Source organism: Polypterus senegalus, chromosome 3, assembly GCF_016835505.1.
Source record: "Polypterus senegalus isolate Bchr_013 chromosome 3, ASM1683550v1, whole genome shotgun sequence".
NCBI classification, from domain to species: domain Eukaryota; kingdom Metazoa; phylum Chordata; class Cladistia; order Polypteriformes; family Polypteridae; genus Polypterus; species Polypterus senegalus.
Genome location: NC_053156.1, coordinates 279,885,742 through 279,913,564, shown reverse-complemented (window position 1 = coordinate 279,913,564; position 27,823 = coordinate 279,885,742). Strand labels below are relative to the sequence as shown.

At 35.3% G+C, this 27,823-nt stretch overlaps 1 protein-coding gene across 1 annotated transcript in view; it reads right to left on the bottom strand.

Moving 5' to 3' along the window:
• Positions 1–27,823, bottom strand: part of mapk13 (mitogen-activated protein kinase 13) — a 47,948-nt gene that overhangs the window by 9,975 nt on the left and 10,150 nt on the right. Inside the window, exons 2-10 of the mRNA XM_039749290.1 lie at positions 19,202–19,331; positions 18,797–18,855; positions 18,580–18,685; positions 16,547–16,576; positions 15,948–15,995; positions 14,058–14,172; positions 9,851–9,922; positions 5,750–5,829; positions 5,099–5,177 (exon numbers count right to left, since the gene is read on the bottom strand). Coding sequence (XP_039605224.1) covers positions 5,099–5,177; positions 5,750–5,829; positions 9,851–9,922; positions 14,058–14,172; positions 15,948–15,995; positions 16,547–16,576; positions 18,580–18,685; positions 18,797–18,855; positions 19,202–19,331 — 719 coding nt within the window. The remainder of the gene's footprint in view (positions 1–5,098; positions 5,178–5,749; positions 5,830–9,850; positions 9,923–14,057; positions 14,173–15,947; positions 15,996–16,546; positions 16,577–18,579; positions 18,686–18,796; positions 18,856–19,201; positions 19,332–27,823) is intronic.

Below are 27,823 nucleotides of genomic sequence, written 5' to 3'. Positions count from 1 at the left end.
ACAATTTTTAATTACCTTTCAGACAGCCTTGGACTTACAATCCCTCCTAACCCATTAACAGCTGTGTTTGGGGTTCTTCCAGAGGGGCTTAAAGTGGAGAAAGACAAACAAATTGTGATTGCATTCACTATACTTTTGGCACGCAGACAAACTGGAAGACCCCAAACTCTCCTCTTTTAAGTCAGTGGGAAACCGATGTGTAATACTATTTGAAACTGGAAAAAATCAAATACTCAGTTAGAGGATCCGTACAGACTTTTTTCAAAACATGGCAGGATCTAATCAGTAATATTTTAAAATAAGCTCATAAAGCACAGAGAATTTATTAATTTAGGTATGTTTACAAGCCTTAAATTTCACGCCGTTTGGCTTGCTCTCTCTCTCTCTCAGGGGTGGGGATTGATCTGTTCTTAACTCAATTTTTCTTTTTGTAAAAACTTGATTGCTTTGTATGGATTGCAATAAAATTAATAAAAAGGAAAAAACAGAGTAGGAAAGCTGAATAATTTTTCAAATTGTCTTGTACTTACTTATTACATCCCTTTTTTCAGGTTGTGAGGTTGGTAATAAATTTATGGGGCAATCACAAGGGTCTCTGTGGTATAAATGGGAACCACATAATCCTAGATTCACAATGTTTTCTGTCCAGTTACACTTCAGTTTTTTTTATCCTCAGAAGTATATTTATTTAAAAAAAGTCATTATGCTGTTTTCCAACTGTTTAATTTATTCACCAAGAATCACAAACTGTGCAGTGATTGTTTTCTTTAAATCTGTCTATCCTCAAGCACAGACTGCCTAAGATGTATGAAAACATGTTTTACTATAGCCACGTTGATGGAAGAAGCCCAGTGCACTACCCCTAAAACAGAGAAAGTTGCTTTAATAATTGCTGTGCTGGATAACCCATCTCTGATGTCATAGATTATACTTAGTCAGCTTTGAAGATTATTGTTTCAGCCGAAATTGTAGTCTTTGTTAAACAAGAATTTTCAGTACTATATTTTGCAATTGTTTTAATAGGGCTTACCAAGAAATAAGAATAATTCTGAGAGACAGAGCTGGAAAGCAAGAGCATCACAGCTGCTATGGTGTTAAAGTTATGGAAGTTAATAAATTGATTAAGTGTCTTTTAATGAAAAAATAACCAGGTAGATGAAAAACGTGTCTATGGCCAATTAGGAAGGGGATTCTTTATGTGACAATATTATGAAAACTGTTGGCAAGAGTCAGTACTTAACACATTAGATGCTTGGTAGCAGGTAGAGAGGAAATAATGCTTTTAATGGTGAATTCATGTAGTATTTTTAAAACCTGTCTGCTGATAAACAGAAAGACAATGCCTTTATCAGAACATAGTTAGTAATAAAACAAAGATAGAAAGAGTACCTATCAAAGAACACTAAATGACTACTGGTAACTGCAAAGGCACCACATGTGGTTGATTTTTCAACTTACTATTTAGACGCCAAAAACTATCAATTTATCCAAGATTTTCAGCCATCCCAAGTTTACCAATATGTCATTGCTCTTCCAAAAACTCAAGATGGTTAGCATCTGTTTTTCTAAATAATGAATGATGTATAGAAACAAGAGGGAAACAGGAATATTTTGGAATTGGAATTTTTATATCTACATCTCTGTGTTGTCTCTGGTAATCTGTAATACAATGCTGTTCATTTACATTTCAGAACAAAGATTAAATTATTTAACAGATTTTTACCACCACCTTTGGATCACTTCAAAGTGCGACCTCACCCATTTTTAACATACTTTCCAATTTTTGTAACTCTACCATACAACTAAGGAACCACTGCTGTAAATCATTCTAGTGTGTAGTGTGGGAAAGTGTTTAAGGAATATGCTATAAATAAAATGGGATGATTTCCTTGTGGAAAACGGTTTAACAGTACCAGACTTTATGAAATACAATTATTCCTTCTGAACCATTTACAAACAGAAAAATTGCTAAAGCCTTAATAATATCTAATAGAATACAAGGATCTGAAGGATAAAAAGAAGACAGAGATGTGAAAAACCAAAACAGTGTCTCAGTTTTTGTCACACAGAGGATTGTTAACTGGAGGAACTCACTACCAAGTTATGTCATACAAACAGAAACAGCAGGCATTATTAATAGGGGTTGTAATAAGATATTTCAATGTAATGAAAAAAAAAAAAAATGTAAAAAAAGAGAATCTCTTTTTTAAGTATTAACATTATCCGGAAGGGTGGAGTTGACTTAATTTCCCCACTGGTCCATATATTATGGACCAAAACTCTCATCTCAACTACATTTCTTGTGACCAAGCGTTGCCTACATAATGTTGCCTATTCTACTATTAAAGATAAAACAAGAAGATATATTATCTAAAAACCTGAGTCAATGTTATTTATCTTATAGCAAGATACTGGATTGTGATTAGCAAGTTGCTGGTTCAGTCACCAGCAACAAGGTCAGAGATCATGAGCAAGTCAGTTAAAAAGCCAATGCTACAAAAGTAGGTACACGATAACAAATGGAAACTATCTGCAAAGTAATTTGACATAGTGTTCACTATGGTAATATGTAAAGTTACTATTGTTGATAAAGTGGCTAGGGTGCTAGCCTGTAACCGTTGAGGCTGCAGTTTTAATCTACCTCCTGACACAGCATTTGACCTTGTGAAAAGCTTCTTCACCTGTAGCACTCTCCAGTTATGTGCCATGACAATCAACTCTGTTCTCTTTTTCCGATTTGCAAGTAAAAAGTCTAAGACAACAAAATAAATGTAAGCATTAATCGTACCAATCACTTCCACGTTATTAAATCAATTACTGTGATAGTTTAGAATAGTAGTACATGTATACTCACCTGAGAGAGGGTCTGTGAGACTATTGCCTATTTATTAAATACATATGTACAACTATTTTCATGTCTGTTTAAAGTGGTTTGTCAGGTTTCATCCAGTCTATTCTTGGTTTCAAAACCAATCTCTTACACTCTGTAATCTGTACTAACTTTTATGCTCTTATTAAAATTTTGACAGGGAATACATATGGACATTTAGAATTGTATTTCCCTCTAGCCTCACCTTGAAACCAAACATGTCAGTTCTATAGGATATTGCTATAGTATGTAACAGTGATGCAAATTTTGATCATATTTCAGAATCAACCTTCTTTGATTGATTAATAACCATTAATCATTATAAAGAGACTATATGTTTAAAATTGCTCAAGCATTTCCCCAGGTCACAAACCATCTCACTGAAAAACCATTGTCCAGGATGTCTAGGAATCAGTTGCATGCAGAGCTTTTTAAATTGTCAGACTAGTAGTGGAAAACACCCACTATGATGGCACTGATCTTCCATGTATGCTTAGGTTTCCTCTTGCAGTAGAGTGTTGTACCGTGTTAGCCATAGATTGATGCAAGAGAGAGAAAGTAGGGTGAAATGACCCCTTTTATTGGCCAACTAAATAGATTACAAATGCAAGCTTTCGAGGCAGCTAAGGCCCCTTCATCAGGCAAGGTGTAACAAAGAAACTGAAAAATACTCTAGCTTATATTAGGACAGCAAAGTGATTTTTTTCTTTCATCTTAACCTTTTTGTTCAAATGTTAGCAAAATGAATATACCTGAGATGAATTAACCCTGAAAGAAGAGAACAATGAACTAATAAAATGTAGAGATAAGATAACCATCACTAGAGAAAGTCCTATAAGGTTTTTTTGAAGTGCATTGTCTGTAAGATAGGCCACTGATGTAGTCAGCTGGTCAATCAGTCACATATCTGGTCATAAAACTCTCATCTCTGTTCAGACCATTTTGTAGAGTGTTGAATTTAAGCATAAGTTTGTATTCCCATTCTCTCCGCTCCTGTTGGGTCTTGAAATTACCCATAAGCACAGTGACCCTCAGCCCCTTTATACTGTGGCCATTAATGTTAAAGTGTGCTTCCACCGAAAGACTGTTCTGATTAATATGAAATCTATGCGAGTTCATTCGCTGGCGCAGTGTCTGACCAGTTTCCCCAACATACAGTCCAGTGTTGGGGCACCTTATGCACATGATTAGGTAGACCACATTAGTAGATTTGCATGTGAATGGACCCTTTATTTTATGCTCCTGCTGGTTTCCTCTTGTCACTTTTAAAATACTCGTTAAACCGGTCACTGGTGGCAACTTGTAGTTTATGAGAAAACATATTGCCAATGCCCTATTCACAGGGTTATGATAAATTAATGGACAAACGGTTCATTAGTTACCATGAGCAAATGCAACTTGTTTGCCTGCAAGCCCTTATATCAACATCTGTTATGTCTCCTTGAAACTGCAAGTAGCACCAGATTTATCTGTCATTCTTCATCTATGTTGTGGCACATTATAATAATAAAGTCTGTTAGTGTGAGTTTACTGAATATGGCTTTAAGTTTTCAGCCTTTGTGTTCTCTTGGCAAAGTACTTTTTAACACATATAGTGACAATGCCTCTAGATGAAATGTGGTGCTCTGATTAAAGGTAAACTGTTGAAAATTCTCACCATCAAGCACTTTGTTTTATAACATGCCTCTATCATTGTAAACACCCTCTGTAATATTGGTTATTTTATATGTGGCAACACATATGTGCCGTCTTTGCACTACAGTATGGCACTGCAGTTTGTAGCAAACATATTCACCCTTTCACTCTAAACACTTCTAAATCTTAGCTACTTTTAGTGCCCCATTCATGCAGGTATCTACTTGGTTTGTGGATGCAAAATAATATAATGTGTACCTTAAATAGTGCCATCAAGTGTAACTAAGTAAAAACATGTCATAAAGCAAATCTGCAATCAGGCACTTCAAGGTAAAATTTTCAAGGTAAGTTTTCCTATTCAAATTTAATCACATATTTTAACAAATGATAATGTTGAATGTAAACATTTAAACTAACTAGAACAACAGTTAATAATTAATATCCCTAGAATGAAACAAAGATGTATAACACCATATTAAAATCCATCTCATCAAACTGTATAGCCAGGACTACTTATATTGATAAAATCATACATAAACATGTTTAAGCTGTAATCTCTATCGTAAAAGCAGAGAAGTTTAAGTCAAGACTTACCAGGAGGACTGGCCCTGGGGAAAAGTTGAGTAAAGTCCTTTCTTGGAAATGATGGCAAAGATTTGATATAGTTTTTTGCCTGTTAAGAATACCCATGCCATAGGCAAAAAAGTAAAAACAATATAAAATTATGCCAGGATCAACAGATACCAACATATACACATAATTAAAACACCAAAAACAATGCCCATCTTTGACAATATATTTACTGCTGATTGAATGAGAACGGTGCAGGTTAAAGGGATGCAAAAATAGAATAGGTTGCAGACCACCGGTATCTTCTTTTTCTGGCAATTACCATCTTTTTCAATGCATTGGGCATTAAATTGGTTTACTGGGGTGTAACTAGGAATTCATGCACCCCAAACAACAGGGCAACTTTTTCTTGTGCTGAAAGAGGTAATGTTGCCAGATTATCATTTTTCAAGCACCTTTGCTTTAGGTTGGTATAGTATAAATGCATCCATCCCAAAGGTACTTTGCAAAAATGCCCTACAACATAAAAGTACAATTAGATGATTTTTCCTGGGGCTTTCACTGCATGATATACACAACACCTGTTGTGTTCTGCAAAGTATCTTCATTGATTAAAACTTGCAAGCACATTTTTGGTAATATAGAAATGAAACCTTCAGTACAGTTCAAAGTTACCTCAGGACTCTCCAACTTCTGAATGAAATCTGTATCCGGAACCCCTGTCACTCGCATGATTTGGCTCAGCTGATCCATGTCTTGCCAAAGTAGTCAAGGATGCAAGGATACACACAATAACAGACAAGAGTTGATGCACATTATGGTGCAAGCAAACAAAAAAAGTTATTATACTGTATATATATATATATATATATATATATATATATATATATATATATATATATATATATATATATATATATATATATATATATATCACACACAAGCTTAATTCATTCTGGTATGGACCATGGCTTAGTGTAAGAAGATAATTCCCAGGATTTTTACAAATAATACCCTTTGGTGTTTTGCAATGAAACACCATGTTCACATGGGGAAAATGTGCAGACACTAAAAGGAGGGACCGCACATGAAATTCAAAGCTCAGGATGCATCCATAGGCACCAGAGGCACTACCGTGCTACCCTACATAACAGCTAAATATTCAGGTTGTTAGTAAATTGTATTTCCATTGGTAAGATCTTATTTATATTGCTGAAGAGCTTCAGAAACATTTCAATGCTATTTTGCTTCCTTATTTGCATGAAAACACTACCCATAATGGTTGCATTAAGCAAAAAGTAAACAGGAAAATATCCTTAATCCCAAGTATATTAATTTCAAGAACATGTAATAAAATGTATTACTTCCAATTTCCTTTAGCAGTCATAAACATATCTGGCACCAAGACATTAGCTGCAAATCCTTTAAGCTGTGAGGTGGGGCCCCCATGAATCAGACTTGTTTTTCTAGCACATCCCACAGATGCTCAACTGGATTAAGATCTGGGGAATTTAGAGCCCAAGTCAACACCTAGAACTCTTTATCATGTCCCTCAAACCATTCCTCAACATTTCTGCAGTATGGCAGAGCACATTACCCTTTTGAAAGAGGCCAATGCCATCAGTAAATACTGTTGTGATGAAGGAGTGCACATAGTCTGCAACAATCTTCAGGTAGGCGGTAAGAGTCAAAGAATTAGATAATGTTAAAATTGGAGTCCCTCAGGCATCACTTCTGGGGTCACCGCTCTTTTTATGTAAAAACAATCAGGATAAGAATATAAATAACAAGTTGGTTCAGTTAGAAGATCATAATAAACTAAGCAGAATGATAAATAATGCAGAATCAGCTAAATCTTTAGTATGTAGACCTGGACAACATACAGGCTAGGGCAGATATGTGGTAAATGAAATTTACTATAAGTAAATGTAAAGTATTATAAGTAGGAAGTAAAAACATTAGATCTGAAAGCACAATGCACTGAGCAGACTGAAAAGCATTCTGAACTAAATTATTAGTGAAGGAGAAGACCAGGAAATGACAAAAAAAAACATTTAAGGGAAGACAACTGTAGTACTAGGTTGTTGTATCGTGTTAGCCATTATGAATGTAGAGAAAAGCCAAGCAAAATGACACCTTTTATTGGCTAACTAAAAAGATTACAATATGCAAGCTTTCGAGGCAACTCAGGCCCCTTCTTCAGGCAAGATGTAATCCAAAATCTTTGTTAAGGGGACATGTAGAAATTCCATTAACAGGGACATAATTGCCAATGACTAAAATCAAAGACAAAAAGTAATTTGTCGACTGTTAAAGCAAGAGTAAAAACTAATATTTAGAGGGCTCTGTACAAAAAACAAACAATAGCACACACAAGGAATTGTTTTGTCATAAGCTAGGATATTAAATCAACTGTGAAACCATCTTAAAACAGACACCATGTAATGATGTCAGGCATCATTATGTCACTGATCACATGGTAGCAACTACCATAGCAACGATTTGGATGAGGATGGAGTAAGTTTAGATAATGATGAGGCCGATACAGATTTAAGTCAGGACACATTAAATATTGGATGAATTTTGAAATGGATCGGAAAGGCCAAATGAAAAGCTAGACCCACTTTTTTGATGGCATAATAGGGTCCAGTTGTACAGAGAAATTTCAACAATTGAACTTACTGTCAAATATCCCACATTGTAAGCCTCACCTTCTGCCCTAATTTATAATCAGGAAGTACTATCATTTTTTATCAAATAATTTTTTGGTAGTAGTTCTTGCCTTCAAGTTTTCCCAAGGGAATTATTTTTGTCTAAAATTTCAAGGATATTTAGTCAGACAAACAACTGATGACAGAGAATGAAGGCAAAAAAAATGCAAAGTCTATATCCATAAACAGATTCAAAAGATTAAGAAAAAAAAATTGAATATCAGCAGCATACACGCACACAAACTACAACATGGCTAAAAATGTTGTTAACCCGAAATACTGCCAATGTGTTTATCAATCCTTAAGGAATTACTGAATATTTATAATGTACCGGGGTAGTATTAAATGCCATCTTCCATTCGTCACCTTTGTGAATATTAATTAAGCTACTTCCTGAACTTTGTAAATATTGTGGATCCAGTGATTTGAATAAGGAGAGGGAGGAAAAATGTAATTTTTATTTGTAAATTTGTTCAAATCTCAATCTTCAATACAAGGTCTTAATGATCACTTTTTTTTTCTACAAAAAGTGAATCCCAACGGTACTTTCAGATTAAAACCTTTTCCATGTCTTTTTTTACATATTCCTCCATTTAGTTAGTTTCTGCTTTGAAGAGAGTACAGTTTCTCTCTTAGGAAGGTGTCTTAGGTTACAAATTACTTGCACGATCATAAGGCCAATGAAGAGGAGATTACATTTTTTTCTTTACTAAATACCTCTTTAAACTCTGAAGGAAGTACTTTTTATTTGTAACAATGTAAGGTGGGAGAAATTACAGGCTATAAATGGGAATCAATACATTTAGAACCACAAGGACTTTAATTCTTTCAATGCCCAATCCAATTTTATACAATGATCAGGGAGTCATGGGCATCCCACAACTAATTTGAAATCTGGAGAGTCAAAAATATGTGAACCTACAAATTGGTTATCTTCATTTATGATCACAATCAATCTGTAGATTCACAAAGGGGGGCGGCACGGTGGCGCAGTGGTAGCGCTGCTGCCTCGCAGTTAGGAGACCCGGGTTCGCTTCCCGGGTCCTCCCTGCGTGGAGTTTGCATGTTCTCCCCGTGTCTGCGTGGGTTTCCTCCAGGCACTCCGGTTTCCTCCCACAATCCAAAGACATGCAGGTTAGGTGGATTGGCGATTCTAAATTGGCCCTAGTGTGTGCTTGGTGTGTGGGTGTGTTTGTGTGTGTCCTGTGGTGGGTTGGCACCCTGCCCAGGATTGGTTCCTGCCTTGTGCCCTGTGTTGGCTGGGATTGGCTCCAGCAGACCCCCGTGACCCTGTATTCGGATTCAGCGGGTTAGAAAATGGATGGCTGGATTCACAAAGGAGTAGAAAATTCCACATGACCTTCCACATGCAACCTAATTAGTTGTTCCAATAATATTTGTAGTTGGACAACTGGGAGAATTGCAGGGATTCCCATCAGCCTTTTACTTTGAATAGAGGCAAGGTGGAAATCAGAAACATAATGCCTCTCAAATAAAAAAAAAATAAAAAAAATTGTGTACATGTGGTGTTTGGTTTTTTTTTTTTTAGTGTTAGAGTTAGACCAAACACCACTAATCAATTTACTGATAATTCACAATTGTGTGTAGTTTTTAATTGAATAGTTTTTGATCGGTCATTAATTGTGAAATTACATATATACTGCTTTAAAAAAAAAACATATCAACAAATTCCATAATCTCAGTGGATATGTTTGAAGTGTCTTTGCAAAGCGACTGGACTCTAATCAAATCAAAACACTTTTAGTTTTAACAAACTGCATGTGAAAAGTCCACTATATTCCATTGCACTTTATCACTAAAAAAAGTTACATATATAGATAATCAACATAAAAATATAATACAGAAAATTTTGATTCTGCAATAAAAAAAAAAAAAAAACACACACATCAAGAAATAAAAAACTCTTCACCCTCTTGTATTAAATAAACTGTATAAATTCCGTTTCAACTCGCAACTTGTTCACACCATGTATTAAAACTTGTTAATAAGTAAAAAATACAGCAAGGTGGTGTAATGCAGAATAAAGCAGGAAATAAAAGGATACAATCATTTCCTTTAAATAGAGTCCTGCCATTAATCATCTCAGCCATGATGCAGCCAACAGACCAGATGTCAACTGAAAAAGAAAAACAGTACACGAGAGTGGCAAAAAAATCTCAGGTTTGAACTAATAATGAGCACAAATTCTAAAACATTAATGATTTTCTTCAAAACAAAAACATGATTTCTAAAGATAAAATCAGGAATTTGATGACCCAGAATACAGGATGATTTATAATTCCATCACCTCTCTAAATCTACCCAATTAAAAAATTTAGTGTTCCATGAGCAAGAACTTATGGCAGCAGTGACGGGTGCAAGGGAAGGATCAAACCTGAATGGTCTGCTTGCACACTGCCAAGTATAGAGCAAATTTATTTATTCCCAACACATTTTTTCTTTTTGTCAATTAGTTCAAAATAATACAGCCAAGATTAATACCACAAGTATTCTGACTTTTCTGAATTACTGTATGTACAATCTACTTTGAAACAAATCCTAAACAACTCGTAATTTAAAATATTATAGCTGTAAATATTTAAGCAAACTAACTTTATTTTTACTAAAAAAAAGGAGTATATTATTAGTATATTATTCTATTATACAAATTCCATACGCCCGAGTCCTCAGATTTGCTAGGCATAACTGTGTGACAAATTACTGTAATACACACATTACTTTTGTGAAATATTCATAATTTAGCTCTACATTTTCTTTCTAAGTAAACCTGAAAACTTTACTGTCCCTGCATTGTAGCTATAACGTGAAGTGTCTGTTAGTGCAGATGTTGATTTTAATAATACACTAGAAAAAAGATAAACATGTGAAATCCTGAAATGACGCAGACACAGAAAAATACTGTACCTGAAACTCACAGTTTGGAACAGCATTAAAATCCTTTTACACTACAACTCACATACACAGTATGCAATTACAAACTGCATTACAGGAGAGAAGGAGAATGTCATTATCATACCATTTGATAGAAACATATGTTCATGTTCATTTTGAATGCTGTAGAGTAATCTGATTTTAAATTCACACATTCGTGTGACAGCTATCCTAATTGCCCCTTAAAACCGCAGGCTAACCATCACGGGATGACATCTTCCAAAACAATTTATGCTACGCAAGACATGTTTTTAATCTCCTGCATTTGTGTATCGTATATAAAAAGTGATACATAGGGTGATACGAGATAATCAAGGACCAACTTTACATTTGAAATGCAGCACATTAGCAGCTGAAGCAAATTAAAACTTTACAGAACCAATACTGTATTTTAAATTAATGATTTTACTGAGCTCTAGAGAAATGGCTCTTGCATGAAGGCAGTATTCATGCATACTCTGTCTGTATACGACTGTGTGTTCAATTCTGTCAAGCAATATGCAGCATTTTTATACTTTTTTGTGGCCTGAATTAGTAACATTTATAAGTTGTTAAGTTTAGTTTGCTGCTTTTCATTTTCCGCATGACAAATTTTCTAAGGTTTCCAAGCCGTTTGGACTGATTTTGCACTCATTGATCATTTGTGTTAATTTCAAAGTCAAAATCTTCCTCTCCACAACTCGATCCTGCTCTTTCCTCTCAAATTTTATACCTCAGTTATTGCAGGTCCCATTTCTTACCTCATTAATACATCTTCGAGCAGTGTTCCATCTTCTTTTAAACTGTTCCTATTACACCCTATTGTTAAGGAAACTAGTCTTGGTCTAACCTGTCTTGATTGCATCATGGTCCATCTAAGGTACTGGACGTGGTTGCCACTTCAGGCCTGTTTAGTTAAACAAGAGAATTTATGAACCGTTTGTTTTTCACATGTTAGACAGTGCTAAGACTGGTCTACTGAAAGTCCTTAATGATCTCCTTGTATCTACTGATGATGGGGAACTCCGCATTCTCCTACTCCTTGATCTTAGTGCAGCCTTTGACACTACAAATGAATCTCCCTTCCTCAAGTGGCATAGCAGGCATGGTTCTGTCTTGGTTTAAATTTTATCTAATCTTATCAGTCCCTTTCATTTTCTAATATATATGCTTCCTTTATGACAAATGGATTCTCCAACATGGCCTCAGCTTTCTTATTATGTTGATGACACTCAGATCTAATTTAATAGCAGGTCTACCACTGATATGCCATTTTATTCTTTGTAGGAATGCATTTCAGATCTAAAGACTTGGTTGAATTCTAATCTTCTTAAACTGAATGCCAATAGGAGTGGGGTGGTTTTTAGTTGGTCCCAAGTCAATTGTCTCCAAGATTTCATACTCCAATATTAACATTGATGGTGCATTGGTTTAACCTTTAAGTTATGCATAACTTAATTCATATTCACTCATCACTTATATGTGAGCCTCATAAGTTCACTTATGAAAACCATTTATTACTAATATTGCTCATCTTCACCGATTGTATTTTAGGAGAGACGAGGACACATTTCTGCATACTTGCCTTATGCCTCATCTTGACTATTCTAACTGCCGGTTTGCTGGGATTCCTGTTAAAACACTCCCTAGACTGCAATATATCCAGAACACAGCTGCTAGAGTTCTCACATACATCAAGTGCACACAACACATCAGCCTTGTTTTGTACTAACTGCACTGACTGCCTGTTACCTTATGTATCAAATAAAAACTTTAATTTCTGACAAGGTTTAACATATTCTAGCTCCATCATACTTTGTTCAACTGCTTCATCACTATAATCCTCCATATGCCCTTAGGTTCTCTGGTACTGGGCATAAATGTTCTCACAGAGTACAATTTCAACCCCCCAACCTTGCATCTGGAATTCCTCACCTTAACATTTGCATGACTTAATGTCGTTCATTCAAAATTAATCTGAAAGCCTTTATGTTTAAACAATATTTTTGTTCAGTCTTAAATTTTTAACACTTGTAAGGTTTAATTTTTTTCTCTGTTCTGTCCTGATGTCCATGACAGCCTCAGCAAGTACCCAACTGGGCCCAACCGTGGAAAGAAAACCATTACTTAGTCATTTTCATGCACATACCTCCACTAACTTACACACCAGAGAAATTCTGAGAGTCTGAAATCGCTGGATTACATGCATTTCCTTGCATGTTTCAGTAGGACTATTTATTCTTCTACTACAATTTTCCAGTTGAAGTTAAGGGTTTCATTTGTACATGATGCAATCATCCCATTCTTCTGTTAAGACCTTCTTGTAGCTAACAGAGTGTTTGGGACTGACGGACTTCAAACATTTAGTATATACAAGTGGAGACTTTATTATGGTAGGCCTATCTAATAAATAGCTTTCTCCCCATTTGCTATCAGCCTAAATTTATTAGAATGTCAACTCATAGACAAGCTGCAGCAGAAAGAGGTTTTCCCATGTTGCCCACAATTAAGCGGAATTCAGTCATTTTTGAGCAACCGTACCAGGACTTTCCAAGCCTTGGCATCGAGTACTATACTGCAGATGGGTACACTGCTTCCATAAATGGATGCACACAATGAGCATAGATTTTCAAATTATAGTGGAATTCATATGTTCAGTATGCATCAAAAATGCCGAGGGTGCCAACAAACATTACACCAGTTATTTGCAGGATGAACAAAATTTTAAAATGACTATGATAACTTAAGTGGCTATTTTTTACTTTATTTCCCAGAAGAAAACTTACTTGTTGGACCAAGTAGAACTGCTCATAATAGCAAACTAGTCCAGTAGTAGCATATATTCACATAACAGTGCTGCTCCAATGCAAAATATTTCTATCAATGCTTAATGACAGACAAAACACTGTTTCCATCTCAGCATGTCTTTTCATTACATCAACCACTCAAATCCCAATCTTATGGTGGAAAAATGGCAAAAAGTTTTGCTTGCTACTTTGAAGCCACATTTGTATAGTTGCATGCCAGTTTTTGAATGTTATTTTTAATCCTCATTTGTATAGTTTCATACCAGTTTTCTGCTCCACCATAAATATGCACCATTTGGATCAATTAAATACTTGAATAATCATTGACATACAGAAATGTGAATACTAGGTTACTTGTAATCATTAGTATGATGTGCAGATGTAATAAACAATGGAATATGGCATTTCCAAACTGAAAAAAATAACCTATTAATTTTGAGTGGAAATATGAATTTCCCCCCCTTCTGCAGATATACTCTGACACAGCTCCTCTCTTACTTCCTCAAGAAAATATAAAAAGTAAGCAACACTTACCTGTTTGAGTGTAGTGCATCCAGTTCAGAATCACTTCTGGAGCCCGATACCATCTTGTCACTACATAACCAGTCATCTGAGCATCTGCATGCCTTGCCAGGCCAAAATCAAGTATCTATGAAGGACAAATGTCAGACCTTAGTGTCATGTACTCTACCAAGTCTTCTTTTTGTTATAAAGGCCCATAATTGAATTACAGCTCTGCAGTTTCTCGATCACTTATTTGACATTTGGGCTCACACCTCAAAACATTTTATATCCATTAATGGTTTAAAAAAATACCAAGAGATTTTGGTAGTAAGCTTGAGCTACAGTGCCCATTCCCCGAAAAAAATCAACTCAACGTGAAAATCTTATAGCAATTTTTAAAACTAAGGGTTGATACATGTATGCTCCAAATTTTGTACAAGTTTCACTGTTTAAATTTTGGAATGTGTAAGTTATGAAAAAGTGCAGATGTGTTCTGTAGTCGACTAATGCCTCATCTAGAGTTTTCCCCCTACCAAATGCCCACTACTGCCAGAATTGGCACTGGCCTCTGGCAAACCTAAACAGAATTAACCCCTTTACAAAATGGATGTATGAAAGACTGGATGGAAGTAGTGATATGTGAAACTTACAATGTAGCTGTAAATAATGAAGCTGTTTAGTTCTTGTAATCTGCTTGTTTCCATGCCTGAATAACAGTAAAAATACTACTTGTAAATGTTCTAAATTCAATTTGATTCAATTCACTCTTGAAAGCAAACTTCTGCATACTGGTCCAGCAAGATAAACATGATTACAAACACATTATCATTAAAATCAATCACACTTACATGCAACAAAAACAGAAATAAATCTGCAATGTGAAACTCAACCACAGCATGCAGTAAATACATATAAATACACATGCATATATATTTTTGGAAAACTGTATATTTTTCCCCCAGTATAATTCTTATTGCATCTACATAATGAAACAGTTCAGAAAACCAAACTGAAGTTCCAGATTCTAACTATGATAGTACAGCCTTATTACAGGTACTCTGCAGTGTAATACAAACCAGGCAAATGTCCTACATAATTCAATACAGGGATGGGGTCATTTATTTTGTGCAACACATTTATACCAAGAGGGAAAGGGTTAAATGTTGGTTACACCAAGTATACCAACAGGTGTAGAAAAACTAAACGCACTAGGAAAGACATAGTAAAAAACAATCAAAAGGATTTACAATAAAATGCAGTATGAACAGCCTTAGCATTAGGTCTCATAAGGGTATGGTATGCTAAAATAACAAGCTGTTATGTATTTCACTGGGACTCTGAATTAAAGGACTAATGTAAAACTTACAAGTTTGATTTCACAGAGGAAGCTTTAATGCTGGGACAAATGAAAAAAGTAAGGACAGTATAGTATTTATATATTTTACATTCCATTACAGAAAAAGGCACAATATTGCTCACTTCAGTTATGGAGGTACATTTATAATAGGCCACTGAATGGGATTTCTGGTTTTTCCGTGGTGTCGAAAGGTATCAAGTATTATAAAATTTTCACTGGTATTGGTATCAAATAGAAAAATTCTGGCATCATGATATCTCCAATTTGTAAAACGAGAGTGTAATACAAGAGTTATCCATGACTAGAAAATTTGAATCAAGTACACAAATACATATAACTCAATAACATGTAAACAATTAAGGGTAGGGTGGTTGAATATTTCTGTATCAACATTATACCTGCATTGCTGTCAACGAGTATCAGATTAAAATGATCCATAGAAATATTCTGGCCCACTATATAAATAAAGGCTTTTATTGACAATTTAGGAAATCACCACTGCTGAAGTGTGATCATATTTTTATTATATTGTAAGGCTACTACACCCAAACAGCATGCATTACCTTAAGTTCACAGTCTTCATTAACACCAAGATTTCCTGGCTTCAGATCCTATAACAAAACAAGCTGAATGTTAAAGAGACACCTGGGGGTGAAATACACATTTCCTTAAAAGGTGTTATCTATGTAGTGTGCATACATACAAGTTCAGTCAGTAGAAGAGACTTAAGCCCACGGCCCTTATTTTAAGAAGAGCTGATCAGTGAATGAACTATAATAATAATCACCTAGGAAAGTGTCTTTAAATCTAGATTTCTAGTTTAAATTCAGAATTCAAGTGTCCGATACCAACAAAGTTTCTAATTATGCCACAATATTATGAAGGGGCTATATCTTTAAAGGATATTAACTTTAATACCTGGAAACCTCTGAAATACTTGGGTAGATTGTCAATTCTAAAGGAAACAACAGCCAAACGATATTCGCCGTTGTCAAAACTGTATCTGTTTGGAATAGGCAAGGGTAATTACTTCTGGGGGAACATTTTGTTTCTTATGCCCTCCAGCATGTTTGTTAAGCAACAATTTAATCTCTTTGCTTCTTAAAGTACATTCCTTGTCTATGACAGCATAAAAATAGAAAAGAAAGTTACCACTCCTTACCCTGTGGATAATTCCTGCCGAGTGGATGTACTGAAAAAAAGGGAAATAATTAAAATCAATAAAAAAAAACCAAAACTTTCTTTAAAAAGGAGTTTATTCTACAAAATTTTACAGTAGACAAAGGTGTCTCTCTGGCAATGGTGTACATGACTTTAGTGAATCTTTAACCAAAACTAGAGGCTTCTCCTCCTATTTTTATCCATAAACCTCTCTCTTTTAATAACCTTTAATAAAAACAGTACACTGCGTTATAATAAGTTATTCAATTTCTTCATGTGCGTTTAAGTTCATTTTAACAGTACATTGGCCCCATTCAAGCCTTCCTCCAACATATGATCCTTAAAGAAGCTTAATTTATCTTGGGTAATGTGGGCCTGGAGCCTAACACTGCAATGGACACAAGGCAGAAAATAGCCCTGGACAGAGCAGCAGTCCACTGCAGGTCCTCTTTCATTTCACAAAACTTGAAACTTCCAACTAACCCAATACACATGTATTTGCAAATGTGGGTGGGAAACCCACATAGACATAAGAAAAACCTGCAAACTCCATTTGGACAAATTTCCAGGCACATGATTCAAATACAGAACACTGGATTCATGAGGAAAAATACTAACCACTGTATCAATATATTGCCTCAAATACCCCAGCACAAAAAAGAAAAACATGAAACAATATTATCATCTGAAGTTATAAGTTAGTAAGCCATCTTAAAAGATTAGAGCTGCTGACTGTTATTAGCACTTAGCTTTAGGAGTAAATTAAGGATAATGTTAATAAAAGGCTGCCAAACACTGCAAATTCAGTGTTTTCACTGAGTGAATGATGTTTTCTATTTTTAAAATATTATAGTACATGCTGTTCTTGTTTTAAAATAGTATGTAGATAAGTATTTTCCGTTAATAACAATTAGGTAGCAAGCTAGTAGTTCAACAAAGCTTACACACTAAAAGTGCTTATATTGGTTACATGGCATTCATTGGCAGTAAATAAAACAGGTCTGTTAAAGGATGGGGAATGATAATAGACCCATATGTATTCAATAAATAAATATAATTCAGTAGGGTATAAGCTGAAAACAAAACATGTAGGCACTTAGAAGGTGTGGAATGAATGTTGATTTTAATTGCAAATTTTTTAAACCCATTAAAAGTGTATAGACCAGCCATTAACAATATGATTAATGAAATCCAGAAATTTGGTAAAATTTAAAGTGCCGGATAATCATGATTCCTAAAATGTAGTGTGAACTGACACAGTGAATATAAAATGTTCATAGCAGGTACTATGTAAAGAAACACTGATAGAATACTATGCTTTATGTTTATCTTAAACCCAAACATTTTATAGAACTCATCCACTGTAATTAAAATATGTTGAAGTGATGGATCAGAATTAATTTGTTGAACAGCATATTTTCAGCACAAAAGAAAGTAAAATGAATAACCACTTAATGTGGGCAGACAAAATACAAATTCTGTAGGCCTGTAAAGGATTTTGTACGTTAAATGGACGACAAATGTATGGACCCTTCTACACCCCCATTTCAAAACAGTTATACAATGAATGAGACGAAGCGGATGTTTTAATGAAACACAAAAACATCTGTACCAGTGGGAAGCAATTAGCTGATTGTGTCTCTCTATAATATTGGTAGAATGCCAGCGCACTACTCTCATGAAAATTAGCAAGAAATCTGAAAAATATTTAAAATGTACATACAGTATTAATAAGTCTAATAGCAATTATACATGATATACAATAGGGGCACAACATGCCTAGTAAATTGGTTTAATGCTCATATTCTTTGTCTCTCATTTCATAAAATAAAACCTCATTTTGCACATTTTGGGTTCTGGCCATTTTTTCCAGAATGCAGCGATTGGTACCTGTGCCTCTTCAGAACCACAATCATAACTTTTAATTTGCTGTAAATACAGAAAACTCAAATCAAAAACTTCTAGGATCATAAAAATCAGATTCCCAAAGATCTAGTTGGTCCATTATTCCAGCACATATCCAGAACGGCTCACCTTGAGTCCCTTCAAGATTTGGTACACCAGGTATTGAATCCGTTCTTCTGAGAGAAGTCCCATGATTTTCAACAGATCGGTATGCATGAAAGGCATAACAAGGTAACTTGCAAAGAAAAGAAATAATACAGTTCACCAAAGAAGTTGTTGCAGATACTTGCAGAAGCTGATCACATGTAAAAGTTATTAAAAAAAAAAAAAAAAACCACAATCTTACAAGTCATGAAAGTCATCTAGACGGCTGGCAGGTGTGAAGACATCTAAAAGTCCAATCACCTATGGAATGATAAAAATAATTTCTGCTTCTTAAAAGTTCAGGATCACAACACTTCAGTATATCAATACTCTGTGCTGCTTACATTAATTTGGCAAAAGTGTAATGCTTTCTTGTGAAGACGTATTAATTTCAATTCTAAGACATCTTATGGTACTGCGATGATTAATACTTTGCATGCCTAAACATTTCCTACAACTTACCTGGAATTTTTATAAAATTCAGAAAATAGTCTATAGACAAAAATATACCTGTCTCTCAAAACTCCTTACAAAGGCATTAATGTGCAAGATACTTCTTTGTATAGTGCATGTGATGTTGGGTCAAAGATAAGAAAATGTCACTTACATTTTCATGCTTCATGTGCTTTAAAAGACACAGCTCCCGGTAGGCTCTCTTGGCAAAAGTTTCTGACTGGAACGGACGATGTAGTTTCTTTATAGCCACCTTTTCATTAGTAATCGTATTAACTGCAGAGCTGGTGGTACAGAAAAAACTGATAAATGTGATTGTGGGATGAAAACAGATGTTAGGAAAACATTCAATTTCAGATCAACTAATCTGCTTCTCACACTGTCATCCATGTACTTATTTTAGAAATGTTTTCCACTATAAACTGAAACAAACCCTATCCTGGTAGCAATGGATGCAAGGCAAGTAGGATCCTAGATGTCCACCCCAAATCACTCACTCATACCTAAAATGCAGAGACACAAACAGAGAGAGAGAAATGAACCAAGATAACTGGTGGTACACCACTGTGGTGCCTTTCTATATAATTTTGTAAAACCAAATTACTCAACTTAGAAAGGACACAATGTTCTTAAAACCCTCCAAGTTCTTATGACATGACATTTGATAAAATGTGTTCATTTATATAAGAAGAAAAAAAAAAAACAAAAAGAAAATCAGCTGCACAGCTGTGCTCAACCAAATGACTTCCATGACTGAAACTGCTAATAATTCATTTTATACAGGGTTTTGCTATACTTTTCTGTAAACTAAAATAGTAAGGTTTTCAGATAGGATTGCCAGGCAAGCTAACAGAAACTAATTAGGCCCGATGTGTGTGTTTGTGTAAATGTGCCTAGCAATAGATTTTTCATCCGGTGTTGGTTCTTTCTTGGACTTCCAACGAGTGTCTGCTGTGCTGTTTGAGTTGATGTGGCAGCACATCCAGGTAATTACAGATTACAAATGCCGGATGCATGCAGCTACAACTACCACCACTTTACTCACAGATGAGCTGAATGTGTTTTTCGCCTGCGATAAGCTCTCTAACTTGGACAGGCTTGTGTGATCTCCAGCAGCGACGCAAAACTCCAGCTTGAGGATCTCCGAGAATGACGTAAGGAGGACTTTCTCCCGAGTCAGCAACTGCGAAGCATCCGGCCTAGATGGAGTTTCAGGTCACGTTTTAAAAATATGCCACATCCAGCTAACTGCTGTCTTTAGAGACATTTTTAACACATCTTTGAGAATTTCATCTGTTCCCACCTGCTTCAAGAACACAGCCATCATTCCTGTACTAAAGTGGACTGCCTTAATGATAACCACCCAGTAGCACTTACTCCTATAGCCATGAAGTGCTTTGAGAGGCTGGTGCTGGAACACATTAAGGATATCATCTCTGACAATTTGGATCCCCTCCAGGTTGCCTACCGTTGCAACAGGTCCACTGAGGATGCCATTACCATAGCACTTCACACTGCTCTATCTCACCTAGAGAACAAGAAATGGTATGGCAGGCTGCCGTTTCTGAACTGCTAATCTGCATTTAACACGGTCATCTTATCCCAGCTCACTGCTAAACTCCAGGATCCGGGGCTTAGCTCTACACTGTGTAACTGGGTCCTTGATTTCATTACTGGCAAACATCAGCATGTTTGTATTAGTGGAAAATCTTCATCCACCGTTATCATCAACAACACTGGCACCCCGCAGGGCAGCATGCGGAGTGCCCTGCTTTACTCTCTCTTTACCTGTGAGGCAAAATACAACTCTAATATTATCCTTAAGTATGCCGACAACATCAATGTGATCAGTCTGATCGGCAAGGACAATGAAATAGCTTTACAGAGAGGTTATCAGATTCCTGGCAGAATGGTGCCAGGACAATAACCTCAGCCTCAGTGTTAGGAAAACTAAGGGAACAATTGTAAATTTGGACAATGCCCTCTCACCTGCTTGCAGAAATCTACACCAGAGGGGCAGCTGTGGAGCAGGTTAGCAACTTTAGGTTCCATGGGGTGACCCTCACTGATGACCTTAAATGGTGAAGTCACACTGCAGTAGTAATTAACAAAGTCCAACAACACCTTTACATCCTCGGGAAACTGAGGATGGCCAGGATGTCACCCATAATCCTGTGCAGATTCTACAGGTATGCTGTGGAATCCATCCTTACAGGATGCATTACGTCATGGTACAGCAGTTGCTCAATTCAGGATCACAGAGCTCTGCAGCAAGTGGTGAAAAAAAGCACAGCAGATCACAGACACTAAGCACACTAAGATCCATGACATCTACACCACATGCTGTCTTAAGAAGGTAAATAGTAACAGATGGGACTAGAACCATCCTGCATTGTCACTTTTCACTCTCCTCCCATTTGGGAAGCATCTAAAGTCCATCTGAACACACACCTCCAGATTCAGGAAAAGTTTATTCCCCCCCAACTGCAATTAGACTCATGATCAATCAGTAATCTTGTCGCCTCCAATGCTACTAACTGCTGTTACCTTGTAGATGCACTTGTTGCCACTTTCTGAATTTATATTTAATTTTGTTTCTGGTGTTTATTTCCTTTCTGCTGAGGCACATGCAAGTAATCATTTCATTGTATATGGTACTGGCACTCAGGACAATAAAGAATTGAATTTAATTCTTTGTCATAACTGTTGCAAAGATAAGCTTTGACCCCATGCAATTCTTTACTGAATAAGACTGTACTAAGAAATGGAAGGATTTTGCCAGTTCTTTCTTGGGCATATCGTTCCTGCTGATAGCCAATAGAAGCAAAAAACACAACCACGAAGAGTGAAAATTACAAATACAGTATACTGTAGTATAAATATCGCAACAGGACTGGAGCACAAAATGCAAATGATTTATAAAAATATTGTTCAAATTTATTTCCCTAACCCATTTACTCTTGGCAGTATTGTATCAAATGCAGAGACCACACCTAGCTGGGATGCTAATCCTTCCTCAGTATTAGCAACTGCACTAAAATTATGAAAAATCTAAACTATCTATTGCAAGCTTAATAGGCGGGTGCACTATTGGTCAGAGTGCAGAGGACTGCACAACGTGTTTCAGAGGTATTGTAACATTAAACCTTACTGCCTGATCCAAGGATTCCTTTTTTCTATTTTTTCTTTTTTTCCAAAAAAGAGGTATTACAGTTTTTTGTTTCTTTTGGTCAGTATATTCTAAGTGGTTTTACATATAGGTTTTGTAACTGTTTATAAACATTTTCCCTTGAGGTATTTCCCAGAACTGATTTTCAATACACTATAGTTTGATCTTGAGAAGTAACCACCCTAGCTCTAGTCAAATGCAAAAGTATAACAATGCAATATTTGAACTGCTTTTTCAATCTGCTTGATTCTAGAATTTCAAACCTCAGACCAATTTAATTATTTTTATGTTGTTTAAGATTATGCTCGGTTTAATGTTTGCTAAATTTTAACTATATCAATACTGTTAAGCACTGAGGGTAATTAAATATATGAAAATTATACACTTGAGACATAGGCTGCAGTTCCCTGGTACTCCTTTGATTGGATTAAGGAGACATAATCTACTGTACATTATTCATGATGGGTATAATGGATGGGAATTTTATATTGTAAACTTTCTTTTTTATTGAAATACAAAAAAAAACACAAATCCCTTTTTTAAATATATATAGTACATTTTATGCTTAAATAGGAATAGCACAACTAAATTGTGAATTTGTCTCATTTTTAGCTTCAACAAAGACATCAAGTGTTTTAAAGTACTCAGTCTACTTTGATCTTTTACCATAAAAAAGGGTTTAAGACAGTCTCTAGTAAAAAATACATCTGAATACTTACTTGATGCTTAATAAGAATGATCAACAACTTTCAGTCTTTTAAAGAAATTGTTGAAACTTCAGACTGATTTTAAGACTTTGTCTGCAAAAAATATTTATTAATAACAAAGGATATACCTGTCAATATTACAGTCCCCATCGATATCAACCTATAAATCAAGGAACAGCACACCATTGTTACAAATTCTGTTGAGGTTGCTCATATTATTTAACAATTTCAGAATGTTTCTTAATGGAACTGTAGTAAGTCCTCCTTATTCTCCCTCTCTTCTCAGCATGATGCTTTGATACATCGAGAGGCATTGTCAGACCTTCATAATGTGGAATCATCAGTTTGCCTGTGTCATGATAAACTGCAGACTATTTAGTGGACAGTTTGAACAAGACAGAACATGGGACCAGAAATATCTACACTTTAAGAAACTACACAGCCTTTAAAAAAGTTCAGGGATACTATGTCTGTGTACATCAAGAGTTCCCAAAGTGGTCGATATCGATCCCCTGGGGTCGATTTGAACTTTCTAGTGGTCAATAGTTTCAATAAAAAAACCTGGGGGTCGACAACAGCAAAAATAGACCCCCTTACTACTGCTATTTGTTTGTTACTTCAAAATATCTAGGATTCCAATAGGTACCTAATTAAGAAGTAAAATAACTAAAAAAAAAACACTTTTTTGATAAAAACACATTACATACCAAACTTGCGAACGAAAAGGTAAAATGTGTCATTAAATGAGTCACATGTAAGAATGCATGAAAATACATGTAGCACATACAGGTCTGTGCATTGTCTTATCGAATGTATCAAAGCAAGTGCGGTCATGAAAAACATGTTGATTTTTTTCACTTCATTTTTATGTTTAATAAAGTGATTTCAATATTTGTACTTGTTTTGAATTTACATATTTCATAAATGTCAAAAATGAAAAAAAAAAACTTGTATTTTTTTGCTTTAATTTTCGTTAGTGCAGGTTTCAATATTAAATGTTGCACAAGATAATGCCGTATTCTGTAGTCCTTTTATCTTTTTCAATCATTAATTACAATGAAGTTTGATATCTAGTGAAATATTTAATATTGAGTACTGTACAAATTTATTAATTTGATTAAGTAAAGTAAATGACTAAGGGGTCGACGGTTTTAAAAGTTTTTGGTAAAGGGGTCTGCAGCCGAAAAAAGTTTGGGAACTCTTGGTGTACATACTAAAAGGTGTTTTATTTTCAGAATTGTTTTGTTTTTTTGTTAGGTTTTCTTTTTATAATTATTGTATTGTTTGTTGAGTGGAAGTTGGCAACCATAAAAGGTCTGAGAAAGGAATAACTCTTGGAAAAAAGGTTTCTATTATACTTCTAATAAAATAAATGTAAAATAAGACATATGCAAACTTTGACCTTACATACCCATCTTGAATTAAAAGTACTAAAGGATTAACTAAAAGTACTTGCTAGACATCTAGAAAATGTTCTGTCAATTCACAGGATGAGATTGGGTTATCAAAGGCATAGTTTATTCAATTTAAGCATTGTTGTATTTCATAGAGGTACAATAAGAAATTTTATAGTAATAAAGATGAAATGGACTACTTAATTGCTATACTGCATGAATTTCAGCGTTATCTTAAAAGCATACATTGGATTAAACTACTAAATTCTTGTCCTGAAAAGGAGTCCAACAAGAAAGAACAAGTATTACAAAAATAATTAAATAATAAAATTTCCCTAAGTGACTAAGGTAGAAAACACAAACTCTAAATAAAAAACTGTACAAGAGCTAGGGTTGATTGAATCAGTGTATCAAGTTCAGAGTGTTAGCTCCATGAATGGACCAGGTGTAATGTTGGCTAATGCACTGTGGAAAGGCAGTTCCGATTACAATACTGTGTCAAAGCCACTACTGTGAAATAAAAACTACAACAACAAAAATCATGGCACAAATAATAATTTTATATTTAACCTATAAAAAGAATAATTCAGTTCACTGGTAAGGGTCTGCTGGGAAAACCCCAATCTGTTTTGCAAGAATGACTCCAGCTGCAGCAGGTACGACACTTCTCTCTCTTCCCAGATACTGTAGACTGATTACCAAACTCGCTGTCCTTGGCCTTTCCTAAACCATCTGCCACGGGATTAAGGACTTTTTGACAAATCAGCCCCAGGATGTTAGTATTAGAAAGGTTTGGGCCTAATCTATCTCACTCTGCACTTGTGGCCACCAGGGCTGTGTACCAAGTCCTCTCCGTTATACTCTTTACACCCATGACTCTGTCTCAACCTAGTCTACCAAAGTCATCATCAAGTTTGAGGACAACTTGACTGTGGTTGGACTAATCTTCAGTGGAGAGGAGGCTGTCTACAGGAATGAAGTCCAGAGACTGGCAAGGCGGTGCTCGGAGAACAGTTTAGTTCTGAATTCAATAAAAACAAAAGGAACTCGTAATAAATTTCAGGAACAACAACACAGAGCCCACCTCACTATACATCAGTGGGGATTGTGTTTAAAAGGTTTTGGCTTTTAAGTTCCTGGTCATGCCTATTCTATACTATAATGTAGTACTGCACAACTGACACCAGTCCAGTAGTGAAAAAGGCACAGTAGAGACTTCATTTTCTGAGTGTACTCATTAAAAAAACAACCCACACAAGAAAATACTGGTATCCTTCTACCACTGCTCAACTGAAAATATGACGACATATGGTATTTATGTATGGTTTGCCAGTTGCACAGTAGCAGACCTGAAAGCTCTTCAATGAGTCATTAACACTGCCTAAAGGATTATAGGTTGCCCTTTGCCTTCACTGGAGGATCCATTCAGGAGCCACTGATTCAGTCGAGCAACCAATATATTAAAAGACAAATCCCACCTGGGACATCACCTATTTGACTTGCTGCCCTCAGGCAGATGCTATAAGTCTATTATAGCAAGGACAAACAGATTTAAGAACAGTTTTCATCCTGGAACTATACGTAAACTGAGCAACATAAATAGAACCAATAATAATCTATTTTGAAGCACTAGAATACTAACAGAACATTGAGCACATTTTAAATTTCATTAGTAATTTTTATTGATCTGTATAATAACCAATGCAATACCTTATTAGCCATTTTCAAATGGGTTTACATGTATGTCTGCATGTGTATATAAGCAGGTATAGATGTGTATAGCTTATAAAATAGACCAGAGTGGCAAATTAGATATTGATTGAACTTCATGTCTGCCAACACTATATATCTTCATGATCCACCAAAACAATTGGGAAACTGAAATCTTTACCAAAAAAACCTTTAATTATTTTACAAGATACAGCAGTCCTTTGCTCTTCCAGGTCACGGATTTTTATACTAAAGCGTTCCTCTTCTTCGTTTTAAATAAAATAGTATCTAATACGTCACCAAATTGATGCTCTCCAGCAATTATGCTCTAGGGAGGCACCTACAGCAACCAATTTGATGCCAATATTGAACAATGGCATCAACATCACAACAAAAAGATTGCAAAGAATGAAAAAAAAATTAAATACAAAAAAAACTGAAAAAAGAAAAAAAAACCAAATTAAAAAATATAATATAAAAACTGATACAAGTCATAACAAACATCTGCACTAGTCTTAAACAAATTGCATGTCTATACTCATAAACAAAAGGTATCCCACTGATCCCAAAACCCCATCTTATGGCAAATTCTCAACTCAAAGAACTGAATTACCATAAATTGGTAGCTGAAAATGGGCACTCATTTCTCCTCAAATGACAGCAATGGGTCTGAGGCAAATCCCAAGAAAAGTTAACAGTTACTTCCAGACTTAACTGTACCTATCAAAATACAACATATATATTGTAAGCATTTCACCTTCATGAATTCCTCAATAGTACAGCTATTTACCTTCCTCTAATTAGATTGTTTTGTAGTTGTTACAACTACACATATGCCTCCATTCACAAATACTGTATAAGCTTATGTACATTGTATTTTACCTTCAGTTTAAAAAAATAAAGAAAATGAAAGTAGAGAACAAAACAATGCTATTTATATCACACATATGTGACAGGCAATGTAGCATGGACATCACACCTTTGTTACACAGTCCTTTATACAGGAGCACTTATGTATAACCAATTTCACCAACTTTTGTTTTGTACATTATGTGCACATGAAGGCTGCTTTTCTCTCTCTCACACACATTTAAAGTATAATATACTGTATTATACACATCAGAATGCAAAGAATGTCTTTAACTTTTAATAGCAAAAACGTTTTGTAATAATTTACAAACTGGTATTTCAATACACTGAGTGCACATGTGGTGACACAAAAAAATGACACACCGTGTACAAGTTCTTAAAGGAGGACACCCTAATCACCCTAACAACCCAATGAAATGGCACTGCAGTCATTCTTAGATATTTCAAGCACCTTTTCACATCTTTCTTTTTTATTTTAATTTGGAAAGCTACAGTGCAGAAGAGATCAGAAGAAAATTACAAAAACAATTGTGAGAAAAAAAAACTTCACACAGCATGCACTGGCATGTGACATTCACGTTGTTGTGCACTAGGTGAAATCCAAATTGGTTCTTGTAAGTGTTAAAAAGATGCCTTGTAAACGGAGTATAAATATAAAAGTCCTGTTATCCCAAATGCTTTATTTTAGAGGATGACACACACTAATATATTATATATATCAAAAGAGTTCAGAAACCTCACAATATAAAGAAGAAAAGGATGATTCGGCTTCTGATTGATAACTGTGCTGCCCACATGCTTCCACATTTAGATAATGTTAACGTTGAATTCCTCCCACCCAATTGCACAGCAGTACTTCAAGCCATTGGATTTGGCCTTTATTCGCACCGTGAAAGTGTATTATCGCGAGGAAATGCTGAGAAAAA